Source organism: Oryza sativa, chromosome 8, assembly GCF_034140825.1.
Source record: "Oryza sativa Japonica Group chromosome 8, ASM3414082v1".
NCBI lineage: Eukaryota > Viridiplantae > Streptophyta > Magnoliopsida > Poales > Poaceae > Oryza > Oryza sativa.
This window is the reverse complement of record NC_089042.1, coordinates 2,060,459-2,085,275: the sequence shown is the minus strand read 5'-3', so window position 1 is coordinate 2,085,275 and position 24,817 is coordinate 2,060,459. Positions and strand designations below refer to the sequence as shown.

General features: G+C 46.3%; 4 protein-coding genes across 4 annotated transcripts; 3 read left to right on the top strand and 1 right to left on the bottom strand.

Annotated features, from left to right (window-relative positions):
* Positions 1-5,307: 5,307 nt before the first annotated feature.
* On the bottom strand, positions 5,308-6,568 carry LOC4344619 (cysteine-rich repeat secretory protein 55). Its single transcript, XM_015794396.2, has 2 exons — positions 6,070-6,568; positions 5,308-5,947 (listed from the first exon to the last, which is right to left on the bottom strand). Exons 1-2 carry the CDS (start codon positions 6,441-6,443, stop codon positions 5,491-5,493), a joined length of 831 nt encoding a protein of 276 aa, XP_015649882.1. The 5' UTR covers positions 6,444-6,568; the 3' UTR covers positions 5,308-5,490.
* Positions 6,569-8,257: 1,689 nt separating this feature from the next.
* On the top strand, positions 8,258-9,735 carry LOC4344618 (cysteine-rich repeat secretory protein 55). The gene is made up of 2 exons (XM_015794395.3): positions 8,258-8,695; positions 9,068-9,735. Exons 1-2 carry the CDS (start codon positions 8,325-8,327, stop codon positions 9,519-9,521), a joined length of 825 nt encoding a protein of 274 aa, XP_015649881.1. The 5' UTR covers positions 8,258-8,324; the 3' UTR covers positions 9,522-9,735.
* A 2,020-nt stretch (positions 9,736-11,755) lies between these two features.
* On the top strand, positions 11,756-13,342 carry LOC4344616 (cysteine-rich repeat secretory protein 55). Its single transcript, XM_015794393.3, has 2 exons — positions 11,756-12,242; positions 12,634-13,342. Exons 1-2 carry the CDS (start codon positions 11,854-11,856, stop codon positions 13,085-13,087), a joined length of 843 nt encoding a protein of 280 aa, XP_015649879.1. The 5' UTR covers positions 11,756-11,853; the 3' UTR covers positions 13,088-13,342.
* Positions 13,343-17,164: 3,822 nt separating this feature from the next.
* Positions 17,165-18,776, top strand: LOC4344615 (cysteine-rich repeat secretory protein 55). Its single transcript, XM_015794394.3, has 2 exons — positions 17,165-17,640; positions 18,125-18,776. The coding sequence occupies exons 1-2, from the start codon at positions 17,267-17,269 to the stop codon at positions 18,576-18,578; spliced, it is 828 nt and encodes a 275-aa protein (XP_015649880.1). The 5' UTR covers positions 17,165-17,266; the 3' UTR covers positions 18,579-18,776.
* The last annotated feature ends 6,041 nt before the right edge of the window (positions 18,777-24,817 follow it).

Below are 24,817 nucleotides of genomic sequence, written 5' to 3'. Positions count from 1 at the left end.
GCGATGGCCGACACCTTCCTGGAGCTCGGTGTGACGGCGAGCGACTGCATCGAGATGATGTGGATCTAGTCCGTGCTCTACTTCACGTTCTACGGCACGGGGAAGCCATTGGAGATGCTCCTGGACATGGACACCAGCAAGCCGGACAAGTACTTGAAGGCCAAGTCCGACTCCGTACGTCCAAGAACATGCCCAGCCAAGTCTGGGAGACCACCTGGAGCTGGCTCCTCAAGGACGGTGCTGGGCTGCTCATCCTCGACCCCTACGGTGGCGAGATGGTCCGCGTCGTGCCGGCGGTGACGCCGTTCCCGCACCGGCAGGCGCTCTACAACATCCAGTACTATGGGTTCTGGTCGAAGAGCGGGCGGCAGCGGCGGAGAAGTACATGGGCTGGATCAGAGGGCTCTACGGTAAGATGGAGCCGTACGTGTCCAAAACCCCAGGGGCGGGGCAGCAGCCATCGCCGCCATCACAGGATCTCTCGCCGTCTGCCGCTCCTGGCGCGGGGGAATATGGCTCCAGGGGCAATCTTGTCATTTTGAAAATTTTCTCACCTCTTTTGACCCGGAAATAATAAAATAATGCGACCGGTGTCCTACGGCCAATTACACATTTTTTTGTAGTGTCCATCAGCCGTGTCACGTTTTCACGGTGTCTCTCAGCTAATTACACGTTTTTTGCGTGTCCTGTAGCAAATTTTGCCAAATAATTAATAGCTAAAACTGGTTGAGTGAAAAAAATAATATGAAACGAAGGGAGTAAAGTATATTCTATGAACTGTTGGCGGTCACAAGATTTCTATACACTTGAAGACAGATTCGTGAGACCCACCAGCAAAAAATCTCTATCAGCTCAAAAGACAACTGACCGCCATGAGTCTCGTTTTTGTGATAGGGGAGGCACATGTCACTGCTTGAGGCTACATGCAGCGGGTGCGTGATGTTGTCGTGCTCGGATTGGAAACTGAATTTTTATATGTGATTGTTTCCGTTTCACGTGGGCGAAAGAGTCGGACGTTTGCGGGGGACATGGAAACGGACCAACAATTCACATGTCGGATGAAAAATTGTGTGAGACACACTATTCTACGATGCACGGCAAAAACACTATGAATGTTTTAAGTAGATAAAGATATACAACTATATACGTCGTATTTTGCAAGCAAATTTGGTAGGATTGATATATAGATACATTATAACCTACCTCTCAACATTTTTCATATTTTTTTTACCACCGTATACATATATTTCAAAGCAGTAAGCATGATTTAAACATCGTGGTTTTAAATTTCAAACAATAGTCATGAAAATTTTTAAAAATATTTTAGAGCTTTGATAATGGTGTTATGTCTGGCCCTACAAAATATCAGCTTTAGAATATGACTCGTATAAAAAGAGACGAAGAAGATAAATGCTCGAGCAAACCAATTTTAGTAGTTCAAGGGGTACAATGAGGCAAAACATATGTTAGTGGGTTAAGGGTGTGCTTTTTACTCCATCTTCCTTACTTATACTCACTTCTTTTTATACGCACGCTTTTCCGATCTGTGTATTTTATGTAAAAAAATATAAAGAAAAGTTGCTTTAAAAAATCATATTAATTTGTTATATGACCTAGTCTCAACGATTTATTATGGCGTGCCCCCACCTAAATCTCTGAACAAATCAATTTGCTGCTAGGAAACTCAGAACGTTTATTTGTTCAGAGATCATAGTAGCACCTTGCAAGTTTCAGACATTAAACACATTTTTTGTTTCAGTTTTGAGTTTAGATAAATATCTGTTAAACTTATATAGATGGTGTTTAGCTGAAATCATTTGTGATCCAAGGTGAGAGTTATATTTGCCAGCAATACCAAAATATACATGATCCTAACTAATATATATGTACTGCATATACAAAATTTTAGGTGCAATAGATGCTACTTACAAATTAGGATCTTGTATTGATCAGTTCAACAATCAAACTTCTATTTATCACTAATCAAAAGTAGGATTGTACCACACTGATCTGAAAAAATATCCGTCGCATGAACATAAGGAGGTCAATAGTGCAGATGATGCGTCAATAGTGTAGATGATGCCATCTAAGATTAGTGAGTCCTTTTTGTTCAGAAATGAGGAAGGAATCAATAAGGGAGTACTGCACTGAACAGAAACAAGATGAATTTCATGAACATAAACGGGAATATAATATTGACCAAATGTAAACCTCACTCTAATAACACAAACGGTTCCATTCATACAAAAGTTTTTATACTCACTGTTTGTATTCCGATTTAATATTGCAAGCTATCATTATGTCAGTCAATAACAAGCATCCAAACTCATGTGCTAGAAGGCTGGCAATACATAAGCATTTTTTTGGAAAATCTGAGTATATAATAAGCAATGTCAGAATTTTTTCCAGACGGTAAATTTCAGAAACATGCCCCCCTAAGGCCCTAAAAAAACCAGAAACACGGTTATCCAAGTAGATGAAATTCATATACAATATATGCCAAAATCGAAAAACATAATCCAATTGTAGAAGTTATATCATGCAGATAGTGCAATTCAGTTTATATTTCATTTATAATGGCTATGATCAAAGGATAATTCATCAGCTGAATGAAATACATAACTGAATAAAATTGTCACAAGAGAAAGGTTTTCAATACTCATCTAAATGAATGAAACCAAATCAGCGAGAGAGATTTAAAAAGAAAATACCTATGACATCCTAAATGCAGCAACCAAATTCAGTTTGAATGTTTTCATCAGTAACTTCACAACTCGGGTACTACCATAATGAGATGGTTTTGATTTTTCACAAAAAAAAGGATTCTGAAAAAAAAGGCGGGTTCATGAGATATTTGACCATATTTATTCAATAGTTGCCATCAATTCACATATATACAGTCTAAATGTCTGATCTTAAGAAAATAATATTGGTTTTGAATTAGTTCGTGAATTAGTTTCGATATCTTTAGACAACCTTGATGACCTGGACCACTTTCAGAAATATATAAATATATGAATGATCCAAATATATGTTGTAGCTAAAGGGCAGTGGCGGCCACCAGATCATGTAATGGCATGTTTACATGTAACACATAAAAATTTAAGATGTTCAATCCCAATTCAGTAATTGCTGTATGTGCAGCACAATAGTGCAATTAATTTTAGAAAAAAAAATGTTACCCTAAAAGCCATGAACACATCTATTACCCATGAACATATGCTCCATGTACTACATGATTTCTTGCAGTGTATGTGTACGAGCATTTCATCGAACAACATGAGGGTATCCGGAGATAGAGCTCAAATACAATCAGAAATTATGAAGGCCGTGATGCACGATCAAACATAAGCCAAAACAACGACATGACCTGTAATCAGGAGAAAAGGAACACATGAACATGAAGATTTCCTTTCCCATCTGAGGGTAGAGGCCGGTGATGATGAAGATGGCTGCAGCGGCGCCGTTAGTCAGCACGGGCTGCGCCTCGATCGAGCCGAGGATCCCTCACACCAACCCCGCGTTATTCCTGCTCTCGGGCGGCACGAAGCCGACGGCTAGATCTCGATGAAACGAATCAGCGATGGCGCTAGGGCGAGGCAGGGTGGCGCGGCACGACAGTCGGCGGGGGCTCGGTCACCGCGACGACGAACCCAAGGTGGGGGATCGGTGGCAATCGCGACGATGACGGCTGTGAGGGAATTCGGCGGTGGTGGTTGAAAGAGAGGGGTGGAATCAGCGGGCGTGGAGGAAGATCGCGAGCAATGTGGAACGTGGAGCGGACTGTGGGCGTTTGACGCGTAAGCAGATACAGGGGTGGGAGGTGGAGACGACCTTGCGTTGGATTTCGCATATGCAATCTAGACCGTTGCGTGAGGAACGAGAGAATGAGTGATGAGTAAAATCATTTGTTGAACTATAGGGTATAGGGTAGATGTGGCTGATAGGATGAAGACGAATCGAGATGATAACAATAAAAGGCCATGCATTATGTAGATAAAACTTAGATATGAAATGAAGGGATGTGTTGAAGAGAGTTTAAAAGGATAAAGTCATAGGTCTATAAACAACAATGGCATGTAATAAACTAATTAATATATCAAGATTATGATGGACTAGTGGTGGATTACTGGTGAATAATTTATGGAGGTATAGAGCTTGTCGTAGTGGTTGTCGTAGATTAGCCTGTCATTGGCTTCGGACTATTAATTACTAGTTAGTCATTAACTAATTGTTAAGAGAGGATAGCGCTCATCCCTAATTAGTGTCTTGAAATATTTATCATATTATAGGGTTTGCAGGAGCACTGTATAAACCTAATTAGTATCCGATTGGAATTGAGTTTGATTGACGTTGTTTTCGCTGAATCTGGTTGGATGGAAGGCAAATATTTATTTTTACACTGAAAAAAGGCATATTAAATACTCTATCCAATAATTATGTGAATTTGGTCATTTCAGTAGTACTCCCTCCATCCCAAAATAAGCTAGCATTGTACTAAAACGTGACACATCCTAGTACAACGAATCTGGATATACTGTCCAAATTTACTGTATTAGAATATATCACATCCTAATATGAGGTTGGTTTATTTTAGAACGGAGGGAGTACTCCTAGGCAAAAAGACCATCAGGAAGGGACAATCTCCGATTTCTGCAGCTAGCAGCCCAAAACCCGGCTGGTAGCCCGTCAAGAATCGTATTGCGCGAACATTCGCACCAAATGCCCGTGCGAATCTGGCATTCACATTCTAACACAACAACAAACATTCTCATTCACCTCCACCTCCACCTTCACCTCTATATTCACATCCATGGATGGATCCCACGTACTCTCTCTGTCCCATATTCCTGGCTAGATTTATTGTACTATCACATTTTATTCTATAGGTTGTTTTTTTATGTGATGGGGGGAGTAGGTCCTGAGTACTCCCAAGAATACCCATTTTTCATGAAAAAATAAATTATATATAGATATATTGTTATTTATGTATGCTTTTTTTGTCTCCTGTTCTTGAGTTTGTTCTCAAGATTGGGCCATTTTGTTATTTTATAGTGTGCTCAAATTCTCGAGATTTTTATAATATATTATTCCTATATGATTTATGTCACTATTGTAATTTAATATGTATTATCCTCCTCAACATTTGTGTTTTGTATAAAACATTTTTTTAAAGTGTGAATATCCGGCCATGAATTCCTACGTCCGTCACTGTTCACATCTATATCAAATTAACTCGACCAAATATTCCCATTCACACTATTGCGGCGCTCATTATGAATGGTTGACGAACTTGGCCAATTAATATATTGTGGCAAAATAATGATAAAGAGATATTCGATTCACTTAAGTGTACAACATACTCAGTACACATCTTTATTCATTCCAAACAAACTGCAGCTAGTGCATATTCGTGAAATTAAAGTGCTACGCGATGTATGTACGCATGCTTACCGTACTATATGCGTAGCATATGTATGCTAGATTTATTCAGTGCATGGTAACTTTAGTGTACTTGTTCATATCAATAGTGGCACGGCCGTTGGCTTCGAGTGGGAAATAGAAGGGGTAGATTTCGTAGCGTGCCCAACAGCTGCTATAGTCGATTTGGCACCCCTGCGCAGCGCCACAAGCCTTGTCAAACTTGGACACTGTCGAAGATAGGCACTGAGCACACGCAGGCGGTGCAAGGTCTCGTGTGCACTGGGCCAGCGCGTAGACGCTCACGAACGGCGTGTACTGCTCCTTCGCCCTGCCCAGACCGTTGCCACCCACCGAGACAGCCTGTGTTGTTGCTTTTACCATCGCCTTCCCCACCACCTTCTGGAACGCCTTTGGGTTGTCCATGTCCGGCCATCTCCTCAAGGTCACGCTTGCGTCCTCCCTCGTGTCCACATCCCCGATGAAGTTGTAGCTGCTGTAGTACCGCATGAAGCAGTACTCGTACCTACATGCCACAAGCACACATAAACGAAAGAAATATATTAAACAACCGGCCTGAAATCTACTAGAATGATACAGTGTCACTCATGTGTGTAGATGACATGTAGAATTAGAATCCATAGATACCAAATTCTGGAGTCTGATGTGTAGTTGCAGTTGGAGACCATCTGCTTGGCGGCTTGGGCGAGGCAGGCGTCGCAGTCGCCGCCGGAGACGTCGCCGCGGCACTGCGCGAGGCCGTAGAAGACCTCGGAGCCCCTGCCGGCCTTGGAGGTGGCGAATCCGCCGCCGGTGCGCGCCTTGGCGACGAGGTCGGAGACGACGAAGTTGACGGCGCGCCGCCTGGTGACGGCCTCGCTGCTGTTGAGATCGCCGTAGTTCATCCACGTCTCCGAGCAGAAGCTGCCGATGGGATCATACGTCGTCGCCGCCATGCCCAGTGGGAGCAAGGCAACCAATGAGACGACGGCGACCAGTACCAGCTGGCTTAATGCCGCCATGGATGGCGCCAATTATGTACTCTCACACTCTCACTTCACCTAGATTCAATTCTTGCTAGCTACTGGAGTAGTAGAGATCGATCGATGTCGATCAGCAGATGTAGGTGGCTATAGCTGGGTTGTGTGTTCGATCGGGAGCAATGGCTGGAGCTTATAAAGGCGAGGATTGGAAGGGAAGGAGAGAGAGATCGATGTGCTTGCAGTATATTGCAGGGGAACATAGTAGACAGACATAGTATCACAACCCTTGTTCTTGCTTGCAGATTTGTTTTGACTGTTCTAATGGTTTGCATGCAGTGATGATCAGATCGAGTCAGACTGTGGGCAAAGCTATTGCATTTGCACCTATGAATGAATGATACTCTTGCGGATATCACGGACTAGCTAGCTGGCTAGTGGCTAACTACCTGCTTTCTACCATTTCTTGTGGGCTTCCGGGGGGCTATGACTAGTTTTGAGGGATGAGGTGATCGATAGGTGATGGACAGGGTTTACGATTTCGGTTCGAAATTTCCGCAATTTCACCCCCTCCAACAAGCAAATGTATCGACCGAAAATTCAGTTTTTCCAAAATTTTGGTTAATTTGGTAAAAAATTATTTAAATTCAGTTTATTTTCTAAATAATTTCATGCAAAAAGTATGAAAATTCCTGAAATTTTCGGAAATTACAGTGACACCAAAATCCCGAAACTTTCGGTCTAAACCAGAGTTTTAAATCTCCCGCTCTAGTTGTTTGAGAAGGGTTCTAGCTATTTGTTCACATGTACAATTTAGTCGCTATAGCTCTATTTAGCCCGCTATAGCTGCCGCTATAGCTGTTTGAGAAGCTAACCGCTAAATGCCTTGGCCCGCTATTTAAAATATTGGTCCAAACGAAATTGAAAACCCTGGTGATGGACGGAAACCAAGCAAGCCATCATGGATTAAGTGGTCAATTCATTATTACGACATTGCTCAATCCAAACAAAACAGCACATTAGTGATGAGTGAAGATGAAAAGCTATTCGGTTGCAGGAGCACTGCATATATAGTTTGATTGAGTTTGCGTTCGCTGAATCTGGTTGGATATGAAGGGCAAATAAACTATCCAATAATTTTGCCAATTAGCAAATACTAATTGATTCATTCCTAGGCAAAAACCAGCAGGAATGTAGTCGATCTCCTGTTTCTGCAGCCAAACAGCCCAGAAACTAGTAGCCGGCCGAGAATCATATCTATATATACTTCGTATAAAGTTCATCCACTAATAATAGTTAGTACATATTTAACCTCATACAAGCATGCAATATCATGCAAAAAAAATATGGCTCCAATTTTATTAGCCTTATCTTAGGCTGCGTTCTTTTCAGATTCTCCCCACTCTCAACAGTGTTCACGGAAAACGGAGCGGTCCATTAGCACATAATTAATTAAGTATCTGTTAATTTTTTTTTTTCAAAAATGGATCAATATGATTTTTTAAGCAACTTTCGTATAGAAACTTTTCGTAAAAAAATATACCGTTTAGTAGTTTGAAAAACGTGCTAACGGAAAACGAGGAGAATCTAATCCTACTAGCCTGGAAAGAACGAGCAAGAAATTTGAAGTACTCAACTGGACGTACGGCCCCCTTTTTCTACACTGCATGGAATAGTTTGCCCATAGTCTGATCACTGCATGCAAACCACTAGAATAGTCAAAATAGTCTGCAAGCAAGAACAAGGATTTTGATACTCTGTTCCCCTGAAATGCATGCAAGCACATCGATCGATCTCACTCTCCTTCCCATCAAATTCTCGTCTTTATAAGCTCCAACCATTCTTCCCGATTAAACACACATCTCCTATAGCTCATCACATCTCTACATACAAGTGACCAGTGAGAGTAATTTGGCGCCATCCATGGCGGCATTAAGCCAGCTGGTACTAGTTACAGCCTTTTTGGCCGCTGCATTGCTCCCACTGGGCATGGCGGCGACGACGTATCCCATCGGCAGCTTCTGCTCGGAGTCCGGGATGAACTACGGCGATCTCAACAGCAGCGAGGCCGTCGTCAGGCGGCGCAGCGTCAACTTCGTCGTCTCCGACCTCGTCGCCAAGGCGCGCACCGGCGGCGGATTCGCCACCTCCAGAGCCGGCAGGGGGTACGACGCCTTCTACGGCCTCGCGCAGTGCCGCGGCGACGTCTCCGGCGGCGACTGCGACGCCTGCCTCGCTCAAGCCGCCAAGCAGATTGTCTCCAACTGCAACTACACATCAGACTCCAGAATATGGTATGCTATTATTATGGATCCTAATTCTACATGCTAGTATATTGTATCTCGATCTAGTTCCAACGGTTTGACAAGCTAATAATTGAAACTTTAACTATCTATGATTTTTATAATATTTAGTTTGAAAGCAAATATTAGAACATGATATATACATTATTCTTTAAAATTACTTTTAAAAAAATTAAAATTTTACTTTTTTTTATATTATAATATGTAAAAATCATTGTAGAAGTCGTATTAAGGACCATATTATTGTCCCAAACATTAAGAATGATGGAACATAAGAGAGTACACATGATTTCACGTCGATTGTTTAATTTTCTCCTTATTTATGTGCTTGTGCGCGCGGGTGATGTGCATATGTACTTACAGGTACGAATACTGCTTCATGCGGTACTACAACTACGACTTCATCGGGGAAGTGGATACGAGGGAGGATGCAAGCGTGACCATGATAAATTGGCAGAACATGGACAACCCCAAGGCATTCCAGAAGGCAGCGGGGAAAGCTATGGGAAAGGCGACAGCACAAGCTGTTGCAGTGGGTAGGAGTGGGCTAGGCAGGGCGAAGGAGCAGTACACGCCGTTTGTGAGTGTTTACGCGTTAGCACAGTGCACGCGAGACCTAGCGCCGCCAGCGTGCGCACGGTGCCTATCGGAGATAGTGTCCAAGTTTGACAAAACTTGCAACAGCGCTCAAGGATGCCAGATTGATTACAGCAGCTGTTGGGCGCGCTACGAGATCTACCCCTTCTACTTCCCACTCGAGGCAGGCAGTCGTGCCACTATCGACATGTCCAAGTACACCAAGGTCACCATGCACTAAATAAATCTAGCATATACATAGGCTATGCGTACAATGCGATAATGCATACATACATATATACGTCGTACCGTGTAGCAGTATATGCAGATGTGAGATCAATCCCAATAATAGTATTTATGTTTATGTTTAATTTCAGGAATATGTATGCAACGAATAAATCATATGTAAAAGGTTATATATGTATAAAGTTGTATCACCCTTATTTATCATGCTAGCTGCAGTTTGTTTGGAATAAATTAATAAAGATGTGTATTGGGCATGTTGTACAATATCAGAAACTTATGTTCTCATATTTTCTCGCAATAAATTAATTGGGCAAGTTTAGCGGCCATTCTTAATGAGCGCCACAGTAATGTGAATGTGTATGTTTGAGTTTGACATAGATGTGGATGTGAATATGGAGGTGGAGGTGGAGGTGTGGATGAAAATAATTCTATTTGGGGAGCTTAAAATTTTAAGAAACAACTGATTGGTAGCCAACTTCTGGGTTCTAGTTTATCTTCTAGATTCTACAACTACATCTTCTTCTCAGAATCTGGATCAAAAGTTGATTGTTTGAGGGAGCTTCTGATTTTGGGAGAAGCTGCAGCAGCTAGAAGCTCCCCCAAACAAGCCCAATGCTTGCACGGGGCATTGGGTACTTGGTTGCACGTTTGCACAATACGATTCTCATGGGCTACCGGGTTTTGGGCACTTGGTTGCGGAAACATGAGATTAATTGTACCTTCCTTCTATGTTTTGCCTTAGGAGTACCACTAAAATGACTAACTGGCAAAATTTTGGATAGTGCATTTGCCTTTCATCCAACCAAATTCACCGAAAACAACTTCAATAAAACTCAATTCCAATCGGATCTCGAAGGCAAGAAGGTTATACGGTACTCCTGTGCAAACCGAATAGATTTTTAGCTTTTCAACTTTATTCACTAATAGGTTGTTTTGTTTGGATAGATTGAGTACTGTAATAGGCAATTGAGCACTTAATTCTAGATGGTTAGTCTGATTTAATAAGGATAGGCTTCATCCACCCATCACCTCATCTATATGGTGGATAACAAGTCAGCTTGGCTCGCTAAGACTTGGTTCATTTGATCTTCTTATCTCGACGAGCCATCTTGACTCGGCTCATTGAGCATAATGAGCTGAAATCGTAGCTTAGCTTTGCTCGTGAGTTGACTCGTTAACTTTGTTAAGTCTAGCTTAGCTTTGTAATTTTAAATTTACTATTTTATTATATTATATGTTAACATAATAATTAAAACTAACTTATGAATAACTTACTATACATACAAATGTACAAATAGTTTGGATATAACTAGAAGTTTAAACACTCGTAAAGATGCACTAAGTATATAAAAATATGACGATCTCTTCTACTAACGAGTTAAACAAGACGATCGTGAACTGACTGATTAACTCATGAGCCTAAAAATATAGCATGGTTTGAATCATAAATCATTAGAGTTTGAGTTCAAGCCGATCGGAACTAAGCTCGTTCCACTAACTTTGAGCTTTCTTACTACCCCTAATTAACCTCATCCCTCAATAGTATGTACCCGGGGCTAGGGTGAGCCGAGGGCAAGGGGGACAGCATAAGTGAGGTGATATGCATAAGCTTAGTCAAAATATTCCTATTCTAGATGGAGCAGGCATCAACTGGTGTTGGTCCTATGGACCGTGAATGGATTTGTCTCTGGCCTCCGGGTACATCTGAACATGGATGAAAATTTCGGTTCAAAATTTTATAAATTTTCGCCCCCCCCCCCCCCCCCCCCCCCCGCGGTCCGGCAAATATTCAATTTTTTTCAAATATTGTGAGAATTTGATCATAATTTATTCAAATTCAGTAAAAATGTATTAATTTTTTTAAAAAATAATCGTTAGAAATATCCGAAATTTCTATTCAAAACCCTGTGGCAAAAGTAGTCCCTGAAAAGCAGGTCGGCAGCGAGCTAGTCCACGATATCCGCGACGCAAGTCTGCAAGAGTAACATTCGTGCCCACACGCTGCCAGTGCATGGACGAGCATGGCTCATGGCTGACTCGACATTAGAAACCATTAGAATAGTCAAAACAAGTCTGCAATAAGGATTATGATACTATGTCCTGTACTATTCCCTGCATCGCAAGCACATGATATCGATCTCTCTTAATTAATTTCCCATCCAATCCAGTGCGCGCGCTTGATCGATCGTCTTAATTTATAAGCTCCAACCACTGCTCCCGATTGAACCCAAGCCAGCCACACACATCTGCTCACATCTCTAGCTACTACTCCAGTAGCTGGCAAGAAGGTGAAGTGAGAGTGTGAGAAGTAATTGGAGCTAGCATCCATGGCGTCACCAAGCAGAAGATCGCACCATTGCTGCCTGGTACTAGTTGCTCTCTCGTTGGCTGCAATGTTGCTCCCAATGGCCATGGCTACTACGATATCGATGTCTCCCATTGGCACCTTCTGCTGGAATCCGAGCTACAACGAGATGAGCAGCGGCGAGGCCATCGCCAGGCGGCGCAGCATCAACTCCGTCGTCTCCGACCTCGCCGCCAAGGCGCGCGCCGGCGGCGGATTCGCCACCTCCTCCGCCGGCAGGGGCATCGACGCCTTCTACGGCCTCGCGCAGTGCCGCGGCGACGTCTCCGGCGGCGACTGCGACGCCTGCCTCGCCCAAGCCGCCAAACAGATGGTCACCAACTGCAACTATACATTAGACTCCAGAATATGGTATGCGTGTGTCATAATTCTACATGTCATATAGTCTCTTCGGTTCTATAATTTTCAACGTTTTGGATAAAATTAAGGTCAAACAATTTAAACTTTAACTATTAGTGATCTTTAAAATATTTAGTTTGAGAACACTAGAACATAATGTATAGATCGGTTTTTAAGAAGTGCTTAAATAAAATTAAAAGTTTACTTATATTTTGGGTATATTATAATAAAATAAATTATAGTTGAAAGATATGTTTTTTAGACCGTGTTATTATCCAAAACATCAAAATTGAAGGAACCGGAGAGCAAACTTGAGTGGCAAAAATTATAGATTTTACATGCTGGTTGTTTAACGTTCTTTTGTTTATGTGCTTGTGCGGGCAATGTACATATGTACTTGCAGGTATGAGTACTGCTTCATGCGGTACGTTGACTTCAACTTCTTTGGGGAGATGGACACGAGGACAGACGCAAGTGTGACCCTGAGGCAATGGCCGGATATGGACAACCCCATGGCGTTCCAGAAGGCAGTAGGAAAGGCGACGGGGAAAGCGGTAGCGCATGCTGTCACGATGGGTAGCGGTGGGCTGGGCAGAGCGAAGGAGCAGTGCACATCATTCGTGAACGTCTATGCGTTGGCACAATGCACGCGGGATCTGGCACCACCACTGTGCGCACAATGCCTGTCAACGACGGTTTCCAAGTTTGCCGAGGCCTGCGGCAGTGGGCAGGGGTGCCAGATTGACTATAGTAGCTGTTGGGTGCGCTACGAGATCTACCCGTTCTATTTTCCACTCGAGGCCAACAGGCAGGCCCCCACCGACTTGACAAAGTACACCAAGGTCACGATGCATTGAATAAATCTCGCATATATATAGGCTGCGTGTATAGTACAATACGATATTGCATACATGCAAGCATACACACGTTGTAACGCATAGCAGTATAGTTATGTTATGCGTACCTGAGATCTGTCCCGGAACAAGTATTTCTAATGATGTTTTATTTCAATAATAAATCATGTGTTGTAGGCTATATATTTATAAGCTGTATTGATTCTTAATTAGTATGCTGCTAGTTTGGAATAAATAAAGATGTGTACTGAGGTATGATGTACGCGCGTGTGAACAAATAGTTTTTTTTTTAGAAAAAAAGGTCATGCCATTGCCGACATTTATATAAAGAAGTATTTGTCTCATTTTAAGAAGAAAACGAGACCAAACTTTATATTACATTGTTAATTAGGAAAAACTATGTGAAAACCACAACTATTGTACCAAACAGAAAATGGCAAATCTTAACTACAAGGCTATGAAAAACAGAAAAGCCAGGTTCAACAAATGCTATTCACCACAAACCTTGCAAAATGAAGTAGCAAGTTGGAAGATTAAACAAGGCTCCTCGCAAAGGCAGATACGCAACGTTATTGTCATCACACCATCACAGGCGACTCCAACTTCGCTAGGAAACGCTAAGGCCAGGAAAGGCTTGCCGACCAACAAGCTTGCATTGCTACCCCACACTAGAGCGAAAACTCAAAGGGCGAGGTCCTACTTGGGTCATCATTGCCAAATTCGCACCTGCACAGCAGCTCCAACTTCCGATTTATATTGTTGCCAAACTCATCAACCACCTCGACGCAGCAGCTCCGACTTCTCAAAGGCCGTCCATAACAAAGTGGAGCATGATTATGAAATTGCCAAGGATTAATATGCCTTCAGGAGGCACGACGTCAAGCTATACGCCACCATCATCTTGGGCTAGGTTTACACCCACAAAATCCAAACACGGCATGACGAGGAGACAAAAAGGACGCCTCCAACGAGTAAACGACGATGCCCGTAGCGTCCATGCTTTCGCCTTGGCCTCCACCAATGTGCTGTGAGGACAGTTCCACCACCGATGTTGCGCCCGCTCTCAAGTGTGCAAGCAAGCACTTTTAACCACATCGTGCCAAGTTGTCCTTCTATCCTAAATTGTAGCCACCATCGTCCCCTAAGAAATGGAGCCGCCATTACCACCGGTTCGCCAGCAGGTCATGGGGAACCTCGCGGCTCCCATTGCTGACCAGCACGACAAAAGCCCCATCACCATCATCGTCCTCCAAACGCCATTGCCGACATCTCACCAAAAGAGCTCCCCACAATCGAAAGGAGTCGACCATAGCCGGGGAGGTGTTTCCTGGAGAAGGAGATGGAAATGGCTAGCTAGCAAGAACGAACTGACTCCGGAAGCTCACATATTTGCCACGGCATTGCTACTAGCCCCCGCTGTCGGTAGGGGTGGGCAGAAAAAGACCGAACCGAAAAGACCGAGATCGAGACCAAGAAATTCGGTCATCAATTCGGTCCTAGGCAGTGAAAGACCGAATTTTGTTCAGTTAATTCGGTTAGTCTCCTCGGGTAACCGAATAGACTGAATTATCAAAAAAAATATCTAAATACAACCTACAATCCACTATGTTTAATAGGATTAAACTCTAATTTTCACATCCCTACTTCTTCTAGGCATGAAACCTAATAAGAGTCTTTACTCATAAGTGCTTACGATTTTTTTTTTGTGATTTTTGTGTTGAAAATTTCTATTATTTCTTTTCATATATGAAAATGTTGTTGAATTTCGGTCAGGACCGAGACCGAGACCGAAAAGACTGAGACCGAATTTGTCGGTCCTGACATTTTTTCGCTGAAATTCAGTCTTCACTTTTCAAAGACCAAAAGACCGAAGACCGAGACCGAAATTTTCGGTTAGACCGAATGCCCATCCCTAGCTGTCGGTGCGGGCGGTAAGCGCTCACCGTCGTCCTCACTAACCTCCACAATCGCAACCGCGCCACGCCATGCCCGCGGCCGCCCTCCTGCCGCCACCGGCCAGACGCACCGCTCCACGCCATGCCCGCGGCCTCCCTCCTATCGCTGTTGGCCGTGCCGACCGCGACCTCGCCCGTGATCGGCCTCTTGCTGCCGTTAGCCAGTGCCCGAGGCCGACATCCTGCAGCTGCCAGCCGCGACACACCTCCTACTCGACCTCGGCTAGATCCGGCCACTACCGCATTGCATAACCAGATCCGGCCGTGAAGGCCCAATCCAGTCGTGAAGCGCCGCCCCTTGCCATGTGGCTGCAGCGAGAGGTTAAATTTAACTTCTACAAGTTGCAATGAAAAAAAAAACAAATTTGAGTACAAGTTAGCAATAGTTTAATTTGTTTTTTCGTTGCAACTTGTAAAAGTTAAATTTTAACTATGTTTGTGGAGTGATTTATCACATATTAATCTATCTTGTTTTATTTTTTTCATAATTATTTGGATGACATGTAAACAACGAGGGGATGTCTCGTCGAGAGTTAGAATCCACTCCCTTGAACAACTAGCATTTCACGCGATTGAACCCATCACGCTTAATTATGCATTCGTTTTCAAAAGGAATATTTGGTATATAATCATCTAAACACCAGGGAAATTTCCACAGAAATAGCAGACTTTCTACTTGATCAGAATACATTATGTATATAGATAGTAAATGTTTCACTCAAAAACTTTGTGTAAGCAGTAAACTTCCCACCTAGATAATTTATGAATAATAAAGAAACTTTCTACTTACAAACTTTGCAAAGGACTTTAAGAAAAAAAACTTCTATTATAATACATTTTATAGATGTTTTACATTGAATTGAAAAAACAAGTTAGAAAGGAAAAAGAAATATTCTATGCACTTTCTGTTTACTGGGCCTAAATTGGCAATTGAAATAGGCCCAATATGCAAGCGCAGGATTCGTGCAAGCTGAGTGTACGGATGCATGTATATCATTTAGGAGATAAATCATCATTAGCGTTAGACAAAAACGGTATGGCGCCAAATTCGCACGAGGTTTGGAATTGGATCGATGCACGTGTTCGCAATTAGATTCTCTTTTTTTTTTTGCGGGGGCAATTAGATTCTCGATCGGTGGGCTACTGGGTTTTGGGCTGTTTGGCTGCAGAAACAGGAGACTATATACAGTGGATTTTGCCTAAGAATCAACTAGTATTTGCAAATTGGCAAAATCATTGGATAGTGTATTTGCTTTTCATCCAACCAGATTCAGCGAAAACAAACTCAATCAAACTATACAGTGTCCTGCAACGCTGCAACCGAATAGTTTTTCAGCTTTTTCATCTTCACTCATCACTAATATATATATATATATATGGGCTCTTCAGTGAAGTGAGAGTATAACTCAACTGGTTAGATTTCTTATGCTGGAACTAAGCTATCTGGATTCAAATTCTCGATTTGACGTGGGTGCTCGCACTTACAGCTAATTATTCTTTCAGTATAGACGATTAACCCGTCGACAACAATAGCTAGTTTTTTAGAGCATGTGCGTGTGTATCTTTATAAGGGTGAGCGTGCGAACTAATTGTGAGTGCTTACATTTATGTTGTGTTTCTCAATATATATGGGCTGTTTAGTTTTGGATTGATTGAGCAATGTAATATAAGTAAATTGACCACTTAATCCTAAATATATGCATGGTTTGTTTGGTTGAAGAAGAGTGAAGAGACATGATAGGTTTATCCAATCCATCACCTCATCCCTCAAAAGTCAAAACTAGTGACAGCCAGCCCACAAGAAATGGTACTAGCAAGCAAGCAGGCAGCCAGCAGCCAGCTCAGCCAGCTAGCTTAGCTAGTCCGCGATATCTGCAAGAGTGTCATCCGTACGTGCAATAATATAGCTTCGCGCCCACAGTTCTAATCACTGCATGTCTGCATGCAAACCTTTAGAACAGTAGTAGTCAAAAACAAGTTTGCAAACAATTAGAACAAGGATTTTGAAACCTGTTCGCCTGCAGTTAACATACTGCAACTCTGCAAGCACATTGATCAATCGATCAATCCCTCCTTCCCCATCCAATCCTCCCTCTATATAAACTCCAACCATTCGATCCCAATCAAACACAAGCTAAAGCCATCCTCCTCTACTGAAATCTCTAGCTACTACTACTGCTACTCCAGTAGCAACAAGAGGCTGAATTGAGAGCAATTGGCGCCATCCATGGCGGCATTAAGCCAGCTGCTACTTACAGTCTTCTTGGCCGCTGCATTGCTCCCACTGGCCATGGCGGCGACGACGACGACGTATCCCATCGGCAGCTTCTGCTGGGAGCCGGGGATGAACTACGGCGATCTCAACGGCAGCGATGCCGTCGTCAGGCGGCGGAGCATCAACTTCGTCGTCTCCGACCTTGTCGCCAAGGCGCGCACCGGCGGCGGATTCGCCACCTCCAAGGCCGGCAGGGGGTACGACGCCTTCTACGGCCTCGCGCAGTGCCGCGGCGACGTCTCCGGCGGCGACTGCGACGCCTGCCTCGCCCAAGCCGCCAAGCAGATGGTCTCCTACTGCAACTATACATCAGACTCCAGGCTATGGTACACATGTATACTCTGTGGATCCTAATTCTGCATGTTATGTAATCTCTTCGGTTACATAATTCTTAACATTTGAAAACAGTTTAAACTTTGACCGTCATTCTTTTCAAAATATTTAGTTTAATTTGAGAATGCTAGCTAGAACGCAACACATAGATTAGTCTTAGAAAATACTTTAATAATATTAAAATTTTACTTATTTGTGTGTACTGACTTCGTTTTAAAATATAAATATTTTTAGCTATAAGTTGGGATAAGTTTTGTTTAGATTTATAAGTAAAAGTTGTTATATTTTAGGATGGAGATAATATGCTATAATAAAAATCATAGCTAAACATATGTTTTTGAGACCGTGTTATTATCCAAAGCGACAAAATAATGGAACCAGAGAGTACACATGGGTGATAAATTATAGATTTCACATTGGTTGTTTAATTTTCTAGTTGTTTATGTACTTATGCGGGATGTATATATGTACATGTAGGTATGAGTATTGCTTCATGCGGTACGACAACTATAACTTTCTTGGGGAGGTGGACACGAGGGAGGATGCAAGCGTGACAATGAGACAATGGCCGGACATGGACAACCCCAAGGCTTTCCAGAAAGCAGCGGGGAAGGCAATGGGAAAAGCAACAGCGCAAGCCGTTGCGGTGGGCAGCAGCGGGCTAGGTAGGGCGAAGGAGCAATACACCCCATTCGTGAGTGTCTACGCATTGGCGCAGTGCACACGAGACTTATCGCCGCCGTCGTGCGCGCAATGCCTGTCGGCAGCAGTGTCCAAGTTTGATAAGGCCTGTGGTAGCGGACCAGGGTGCCAGATCGACTATAGCAGCTGCTGGGCGCGTTACGAGATCTACCCCTTCTACTTCCCCCTTGCTGCTGCCGGTCGCGCCACCATCGATATGACCAAATACACTAAGGTCACCGTGCATTGATAAGAATATAAGATCATTGTGAGACCTCCTCAAATAAGTACTTGTGTTGACGTTTAATTTCAGTAATATGATAAATTTGTATCGATCCTTAGCATGCTAGCTTCAGCTAGCTTGGAATAAATAAACAAATAAAGATGTGTACTGAGGGCACGTTGTATGAGCAAGTGAATTGAATAGTATTGAAATCCTTTGTTACTATACAATTATCTCCCACTAATTTACGTTAACTATTTTCTAACTCTTTGATTGAGCGGTACTATATTACCTAGTGTTATTACTTGTACAGTTATACCCCAACTAGGATATTTGGGGTATTTAACTAATTGCTATTTATAAGATGTGTTAATTAAGAATTTATCGCTAGTAGTCTACAACATCTGAACCCTTGTGTTTATATGATATATGGTTCGGTGGAAAATCCTTAATTATAATATCTCTGTATTTTGGTTTGACAGCAACGAACTTCATGGGCTTCACCGGCAGTGACTCTTGAGGCCTGTACGTGGTCCAGTTGAGTATATTTGGCAGGAATAAGTTCATCTAAGGTCCCTTAACTTATCAACGAATCCGATTTTCATCCTTCAATCACAAAACCAGATACAACGAGTCTCTCAACTATCAAAACCGGTGCGAATTAGGTCCCTCGGCAGTTTCGATAGCAGTTTTGACTGACGTGGCGCCTACGTGGCTAATTTGACTCGGTCTCGATCTGACGTGGCACTGACGTGGCGCTTACGTGGTAATTCAATTCGGAAAATTAATAAACCCTGTGGGACCCACATGTCAGTTTCACACACAAGTTAATAAAAAATGGCGGGGCCCTGGGCCCCACATGTCATTTCACCCCTCTTCTTCCTCCTCTCTCTCCCCATCTCCCATCTCTTCATCTCTCTCCCCTTTCCTCTCTCGCTTCGGCGCTCGCGCCGCTCTCCTCATCCCTAGGCCTCTCCGACCGCCTCCTCGCCACCCGCCATGAGCTCCACGAGCGGCAGGAGCACCTCACCGCTGCCTCCTCATAGCCGACCTCACCGCTCGACTTCGTGCTGCCCGCGCCTCACCCGTCCCCCTCGCCGCCGCTGCCGAGCTCAAGCCTCTCTTGGTGGATCCCAAGGGATCTGGATCTAGTCAGGACGAACCCGACACGGTTCATGATGAGTGTCACGCCCCGAACTAGTCCCGACCGGAACTAGCCCGTGACGCTCCAAATTAACCTGTTAATCGATACCAGTCCCAGGAAACAGTGCTGGTATCACAGGGAGACAGAATATCACAGCAACAAAGGTCTCTTTATTATAGAGTAGATGTACAGTCATGTTGGGCTGCGGACAGATCCCGAGCTCACAACTGCACTACAAAAGGGAAACGGAAGCTAGGAGTTGGACCAAACGACACAGGCGCGACTTGGGAACTAGGCCGAAACCCTAAAACTCATCGTAGCCGGCTTGCTCCTGGAAGACCTCCTCATCAGCAGGATCCGCTTCATCTTCTTCAGCAACTGGGGGGGATTATTTATATAGAGCAAGGGTGAGTACGGGAGTACTCAGCAAGCCATGGGAAATAAGTGTTTAATGCAGGCTTCAAAGAAAGGCTGTTGTTTTAGCAATTGATTTTATTTGAACCCTTTTCTGAAAACAACTAAGTGAGTGCTTCTCAAACGACACGGATGAGACAGTGCGTCTTGTCCGGTCGGAGTATGTGCAATGTATCAGTCTTTAGAATTGAAACAAGGTTGGCACCCGGCCAACAGCTTTTCAAACGGCCACCCGGGCCAACAACTTTCAAACGGCCACCCGGGCCTAGCTGATCCCATCAGCTGCAGATTTTTCAATCATCGAACCCCTTTCCACAACAGCAATTTCACAAGCAGTAGTCAAACAAAACTACGCTAGGAACCACCTCACATCCGCCCATGACCGTGGGCACGGTTGTTCGAACAGTTTGTTAACCTCTGCAGAGGGGGTACACTTTACCCACACGACATTACTAACCCGGATCACCCAGCCCGTGGGGATCAGCCACATCGGGAGACCTCCAAGCTTTCATGACAAGGCATTTCCAAAGCCGACACAGGTTTACCATATGCCGACGAGAGGAGTCCCAGACCAACAACAGGTTAGGTCCCAGACCATACTGTGCCAGGAAGCCCAGGGGTCCTCCCCGACACCACCCCGGCGAATCCACATGTCTCTCGGCATCAAGGCTCCCCTGATAAGCTAGTTACTCAGCCAGGGGTGTCCCATTCCACCCATGTGGTCGTACTTGTCTTATGTTTGGATGAAATTCCAAGGAATCGGTCCTTAAGTGCGAGAGCGGGAAACCGTACACCCGGTACGTTCCCCGGTCCGCGGTTTTGGAAATCCATTTAGTTCGCAAGCACCGACCCAGGTGTCGGGTTTTCCAAGTCTTTTGTAAAACCCAATTTTTACCCAAGAAATTTTTTTCAGATTTTAAGTTTGAAGGCAACCGTCGATACTCGCACAGGGTGCACGAATATCGAGGCGCAATCTAGATGGTTACAAGGGGACATGATATATCAATTAACATAGGAAGGATCAAATGCAACAAACTAGGTAGGTCCGCCAATCTGCCTTGCAGACGGGACTTAACAGATTAAGTGCGGTCCTATCAATGCATAATATTTTGCAAGCAATATAATTAAATTTCAAATATAGGCTCAAGATGTTCAAAGGTGGCTTGCCTTGCTCGAGATCTGGAACTTGATCCTCGAAATCCTCGCACTGCGGGTCTTCGGGCTCCGAAACTACACGCGAAACGGGACAACTCAACAAACGGCGAAAATAAGGCCCTATTAATGACCTCTAAGCATGCCATTAGATAGATCTAGAGATTTGAGGAATTTTGGAAGTTGAACGGAGTCAAACGGATTTACGGTTGGGAAGATATTGAATTTCTAAGATTATTGGATTTTTTGTCTAAAGGAAAAGGATTTAATTAAATCCTTTTTGAAAAAGAAAAGAAAGAGGGAGGAGAAGTAGACTTCTCTCGGGCGGCTAGGGCGCGGCCCGAGAGAAAAAGCGCGGCTCGGCCGAGCTAATGGGCCGGCCGGCCCAAAAGGATTCGGCCCAGTAGGGCGCGCGGGAGGAGAGGAGAGAGGGAGCCGGTGGACCGGGCTCACCGTGCGCGGTCCCGTGTGGGACCCGCTTGTCAGCGGCTCGGCTCACCGTGCGGAGGGAGCACGCGGCTCACGCGCGCGGGCGGGGGAGGGACGCAGTGCACGCGCGCGGTTCGCGGAGGAACGGATGCGGCGGGCCCACGCGCAGCCTCACGGCTCACCGCGGACCATGCGTACGGGGGAAAAACGGAGGGAGCTGCTGGCCGGGTCGGATGATCCGGTCGCGGCCGAGGTGGCGCCGACGTGGCGTCTACGTGGCAGCCATGCGGGCCGGCGGGAGGTAGACGACGACGCCGGCCGGAACGGACGGCGGACGACAGCGGCGAGCGGCGGAGCGAACCACGGCGATACCGGCGAAAGCGAGCACACCGGGATGACGAGGAAGAAGGAGAGGGAGCGAGCCAACGGCTTGGATTCGCCGGAGGGAGCCCGTCTACGGCGGATTTCGGCGGCGGCAACCGGCGGAGAGCAAAGGGGGAAATGGCGACGAGGCCACGAGGGACCAACTCCCGGCGGTGAGAGCATCTACGCGGCTACGGGAATCCGTTGCTAGCGTCGGATTGGGCGGAGCTACGCCGAGCGAGGCCGGCGACGAGCGGGTGCTACAGAGCTCGGGTGGCGACGGCGGCGAGCACACGGCGAGCGACGGCAACGGTCGGGGCGGCGCCGGCTAGCTACGGGGAGGCTACTTGTGCTACTACCGAAAACTAAGGGGGAGAGATGGAGCGAGGAGGAAGAACGGAGGGAGGCACTACCGAGATGAGGAGGGGCGCTGTGACGAGAGGCCGACGGCGCGGGAGTGATCTCTCCGGCCTCGGGCCGGGGAAGAGGAGGAAGACGAGCGCCCGGAGTCCCCTTCCGCGTCCTCGAACGCACCGGCTCTCCCGGCGCTTGGTGAAGAACGGCGGAGGCGAGACAGAGCTCGGAAGGCGGCGGCAATGGCGCGGACGAGAAACGGGGAGGAATGGGGGGGAAAGGGGAAGGGAGGGCACCCGGGGCTTTAAGGGCGGCAATGTCGGTTTGGAAACCGTCTTTGGGCGGTCAAGGCGCGAGCTGGCGCTCCGCGGTCGCGGCCAAAGCGGCGACAGGGAGGAGGGAGGAGGATGACGCCGGCGGGGAGAAAAAGGGGAAAAGAAGGAGAGAAAAGGGGGCTTGTCCCCTTACCTCTTCGGGAAAAGGAGGAGGGAGCGGGTGCGTCGCGGCAGAGGGAGGAGGGGGCTCTGCCTCCGTCCCTTGGCGGCTTGCGTGCGGAGTGGCGGGGGCCGGGCGATGACGACGGCGGTGACGGCGGGGCGGTTTGGAGCGGCGCGACGACACGGGCGACAGGCGCGGGCTGGCGCGGCAGAGGGTGACGGCGGCGGCGACCAGGCGGTCAGCCACTCGGCACGCGCGCGCGGGAAACAACGGGCGGCGCGGCTGGGCACGCGCGCTGGCTCGCGGGGCCGAGCGGCTGCGCGGCTGCAGGCGCGGCAGGGCAGCGGGGCCGGGCGGCGCAGACGCGACGCGGGCGAGGACCACGCGGGCGCGCGCGCGAACGACGCGCGGGGAGCGGCAGCGAAGGGGCGGAAAGGAGGGCTCGGCTCGGTGCGGGCGGCTCTCGCACTCGCGCGCGGGGCGCGCGGGCGGAGCGGAGGGGGAAGCGGGGGAGAGAGAGAAAGGGAGGGAGAAAGCGGGAGCGCGTCGGGGGAGGGGAGGGGGAGATGGGCCGAGCGAGATTCGGCCCATCGACCTCGGGGGAGGCAAAATAGACTTTTGCGGAGAAATTTGATTTGGATGGATTTGGATTCGGAATTGAACTCGACGATAGATCGGGGATTGAGATCTTGAGATGGCACGGACACTAGACCACAAGCAAGGAAATAAATTTCGCAATTAGGGTTTTTAAGAGATAATTTTTCCACTAGGCGCCACGACAGAACGGGCGCTACAATGAGCAAAGGCGGCTGCGCCGTCGCTGGTCCATCACCAGCTTCTCGCTGTCCACGCTGACCAACTCGCTCATCGTCGGCGTGCCCATGGCGCGCGCCATGTACGGCGAGTGGGCACAGCAGCTCGTCGTTGTCAGCTCTGGCCAAGGATTACAGCAACACGCACACTTCAACTAGCTGGAGCGAAAATCTTTGTGGACAAACACAGAAGAATTTCTCGACAACGAACACCTTATCTAGTTTTTTCTCATTCACTTGGCACTTAACTCATGAGAATACATGACTTTTATAGCCCAACAGACACACCACTAAGCAAACAAACTTCGCCCGCATCGTACGCGCACGCAGCACGCGCGCGATCCAATTAATTCGGCAGCCACTAGCTAGCCGCATGCACGAAGCTAACTGCCACACAAAAATAATGCTAACAGTTGTCCAGCTCTCTGTCTTCCAGGCCATCGTCTGGTTCACGCTGCTGCTGTTCGTGCTCGAGGTCAGGAAGGCCGCCATCGGAATGTATGTCGACGGCGCGTCGTCCTCCGACGAGTCGTCGTCGTCATCGACGATGACGCCGGCCAGCAGAGGACGTCGAGGCCAGCGCTGGCGCCGCCACATCCACGGTCATCGTCGTCACCGCGGCGAGCGGCGCCGGCAAGCCGTCGCTGTGGGGCGCTGGTGAAATTGGTGGCGCCGCTCCCTCCTCTCCCGCCGGCGGTCATCGGGGAGAAGGGCGGCAGACGGCGGCCATCGGGGACAAGGGCGACGACCGGTGGGAAGGAGCTAGGCGAGCTCCCTACTCTACCGGCGAGCGTGTGCAAGAGCGAGATGGCCGGCGGCCACTCTTCTCCATTTCCGCCGCCGCCGTCGTCGCAAGAGAGAGAAAAAGAGGGGAGATGGGGAGAGAGGAAGCAGAAGAGGAGGGGGGTGAGTTAGACTGACATGTGGGGCCCACGTGGGCCCGCCATTCTTTTATTAATTTGTGTGAAAATGACATATGGGTCCCACGGGGTTTATTATTTTTCCGGATCAAATTGCCATATAAGCGCCCACATCAGTGCCATGTTAGATCGAGACCGAGTCAAATTAGTCACGTAGACGCCACGTTAGCCAAAACCGCCATCGAAACAGCCGAGGGACCTAATCTGCACCGGTTTTGATAGTTGAGGGACCCGTTGTAT

Bases quoted from the DNA above. Each gene is read 5' to 3' on its own strand.
- LOC4344616 (XM_015794393.3), top strand. From the start codon at position 11,854: ATGGCGTCACCAAGCAGAAGATCGCACCATTGCTGCCTGGTACTAGTT. The intron at 12,243-12,633 runs GTATGCGTGTGT...ATGTACTTGCAG, and splicing joins ACATTAGACTCCAGAATATG to GTATGAGTACTGCTTCATGC.
- LOC4344619 (XM_015794396.2), bottom strand. From the start codon at position 6,443: ATGGCGGCATTAAGCCAGCTGGTACTGGTCGCCGTCGTCTCATTGGTT. The intron at 5,948-6,069 runs GTATCTATGGAT...TGTGGCATGTAG, and splicing joins ACATCAGACTCCAGAATTTG to GTACGAGTACTGCTTCATGC.
- LOC4344615 (XM_015794394.3), top strand. From the start codon at position 17,267: ATGGCGGCATTAAGCCAGCTGCTACTTACAGTCTTCTTGGCCGCTGCA. The intron at 17,641-18,124 runs GTACACATGTAT...ATGTACATGTAG, and splicing joins ACATCAGACTCCAGGCTATG to GTATGAGTATTGCTTCATGC.
- LOC4344618 (XM_015794395.3), top strand. From the start codon at position 8,325: ATGGCGGCATTAAGCCAGCTGGTACTAGTTACAGCCTTTTTGGCCGCT. The intron at 8,696-9,067 runs GTATGCTATTAT...ATGTACTTACAG, and splicing joins ACATCAGACTCCAGAATATG to GTACGAATACTGCTTCATGC.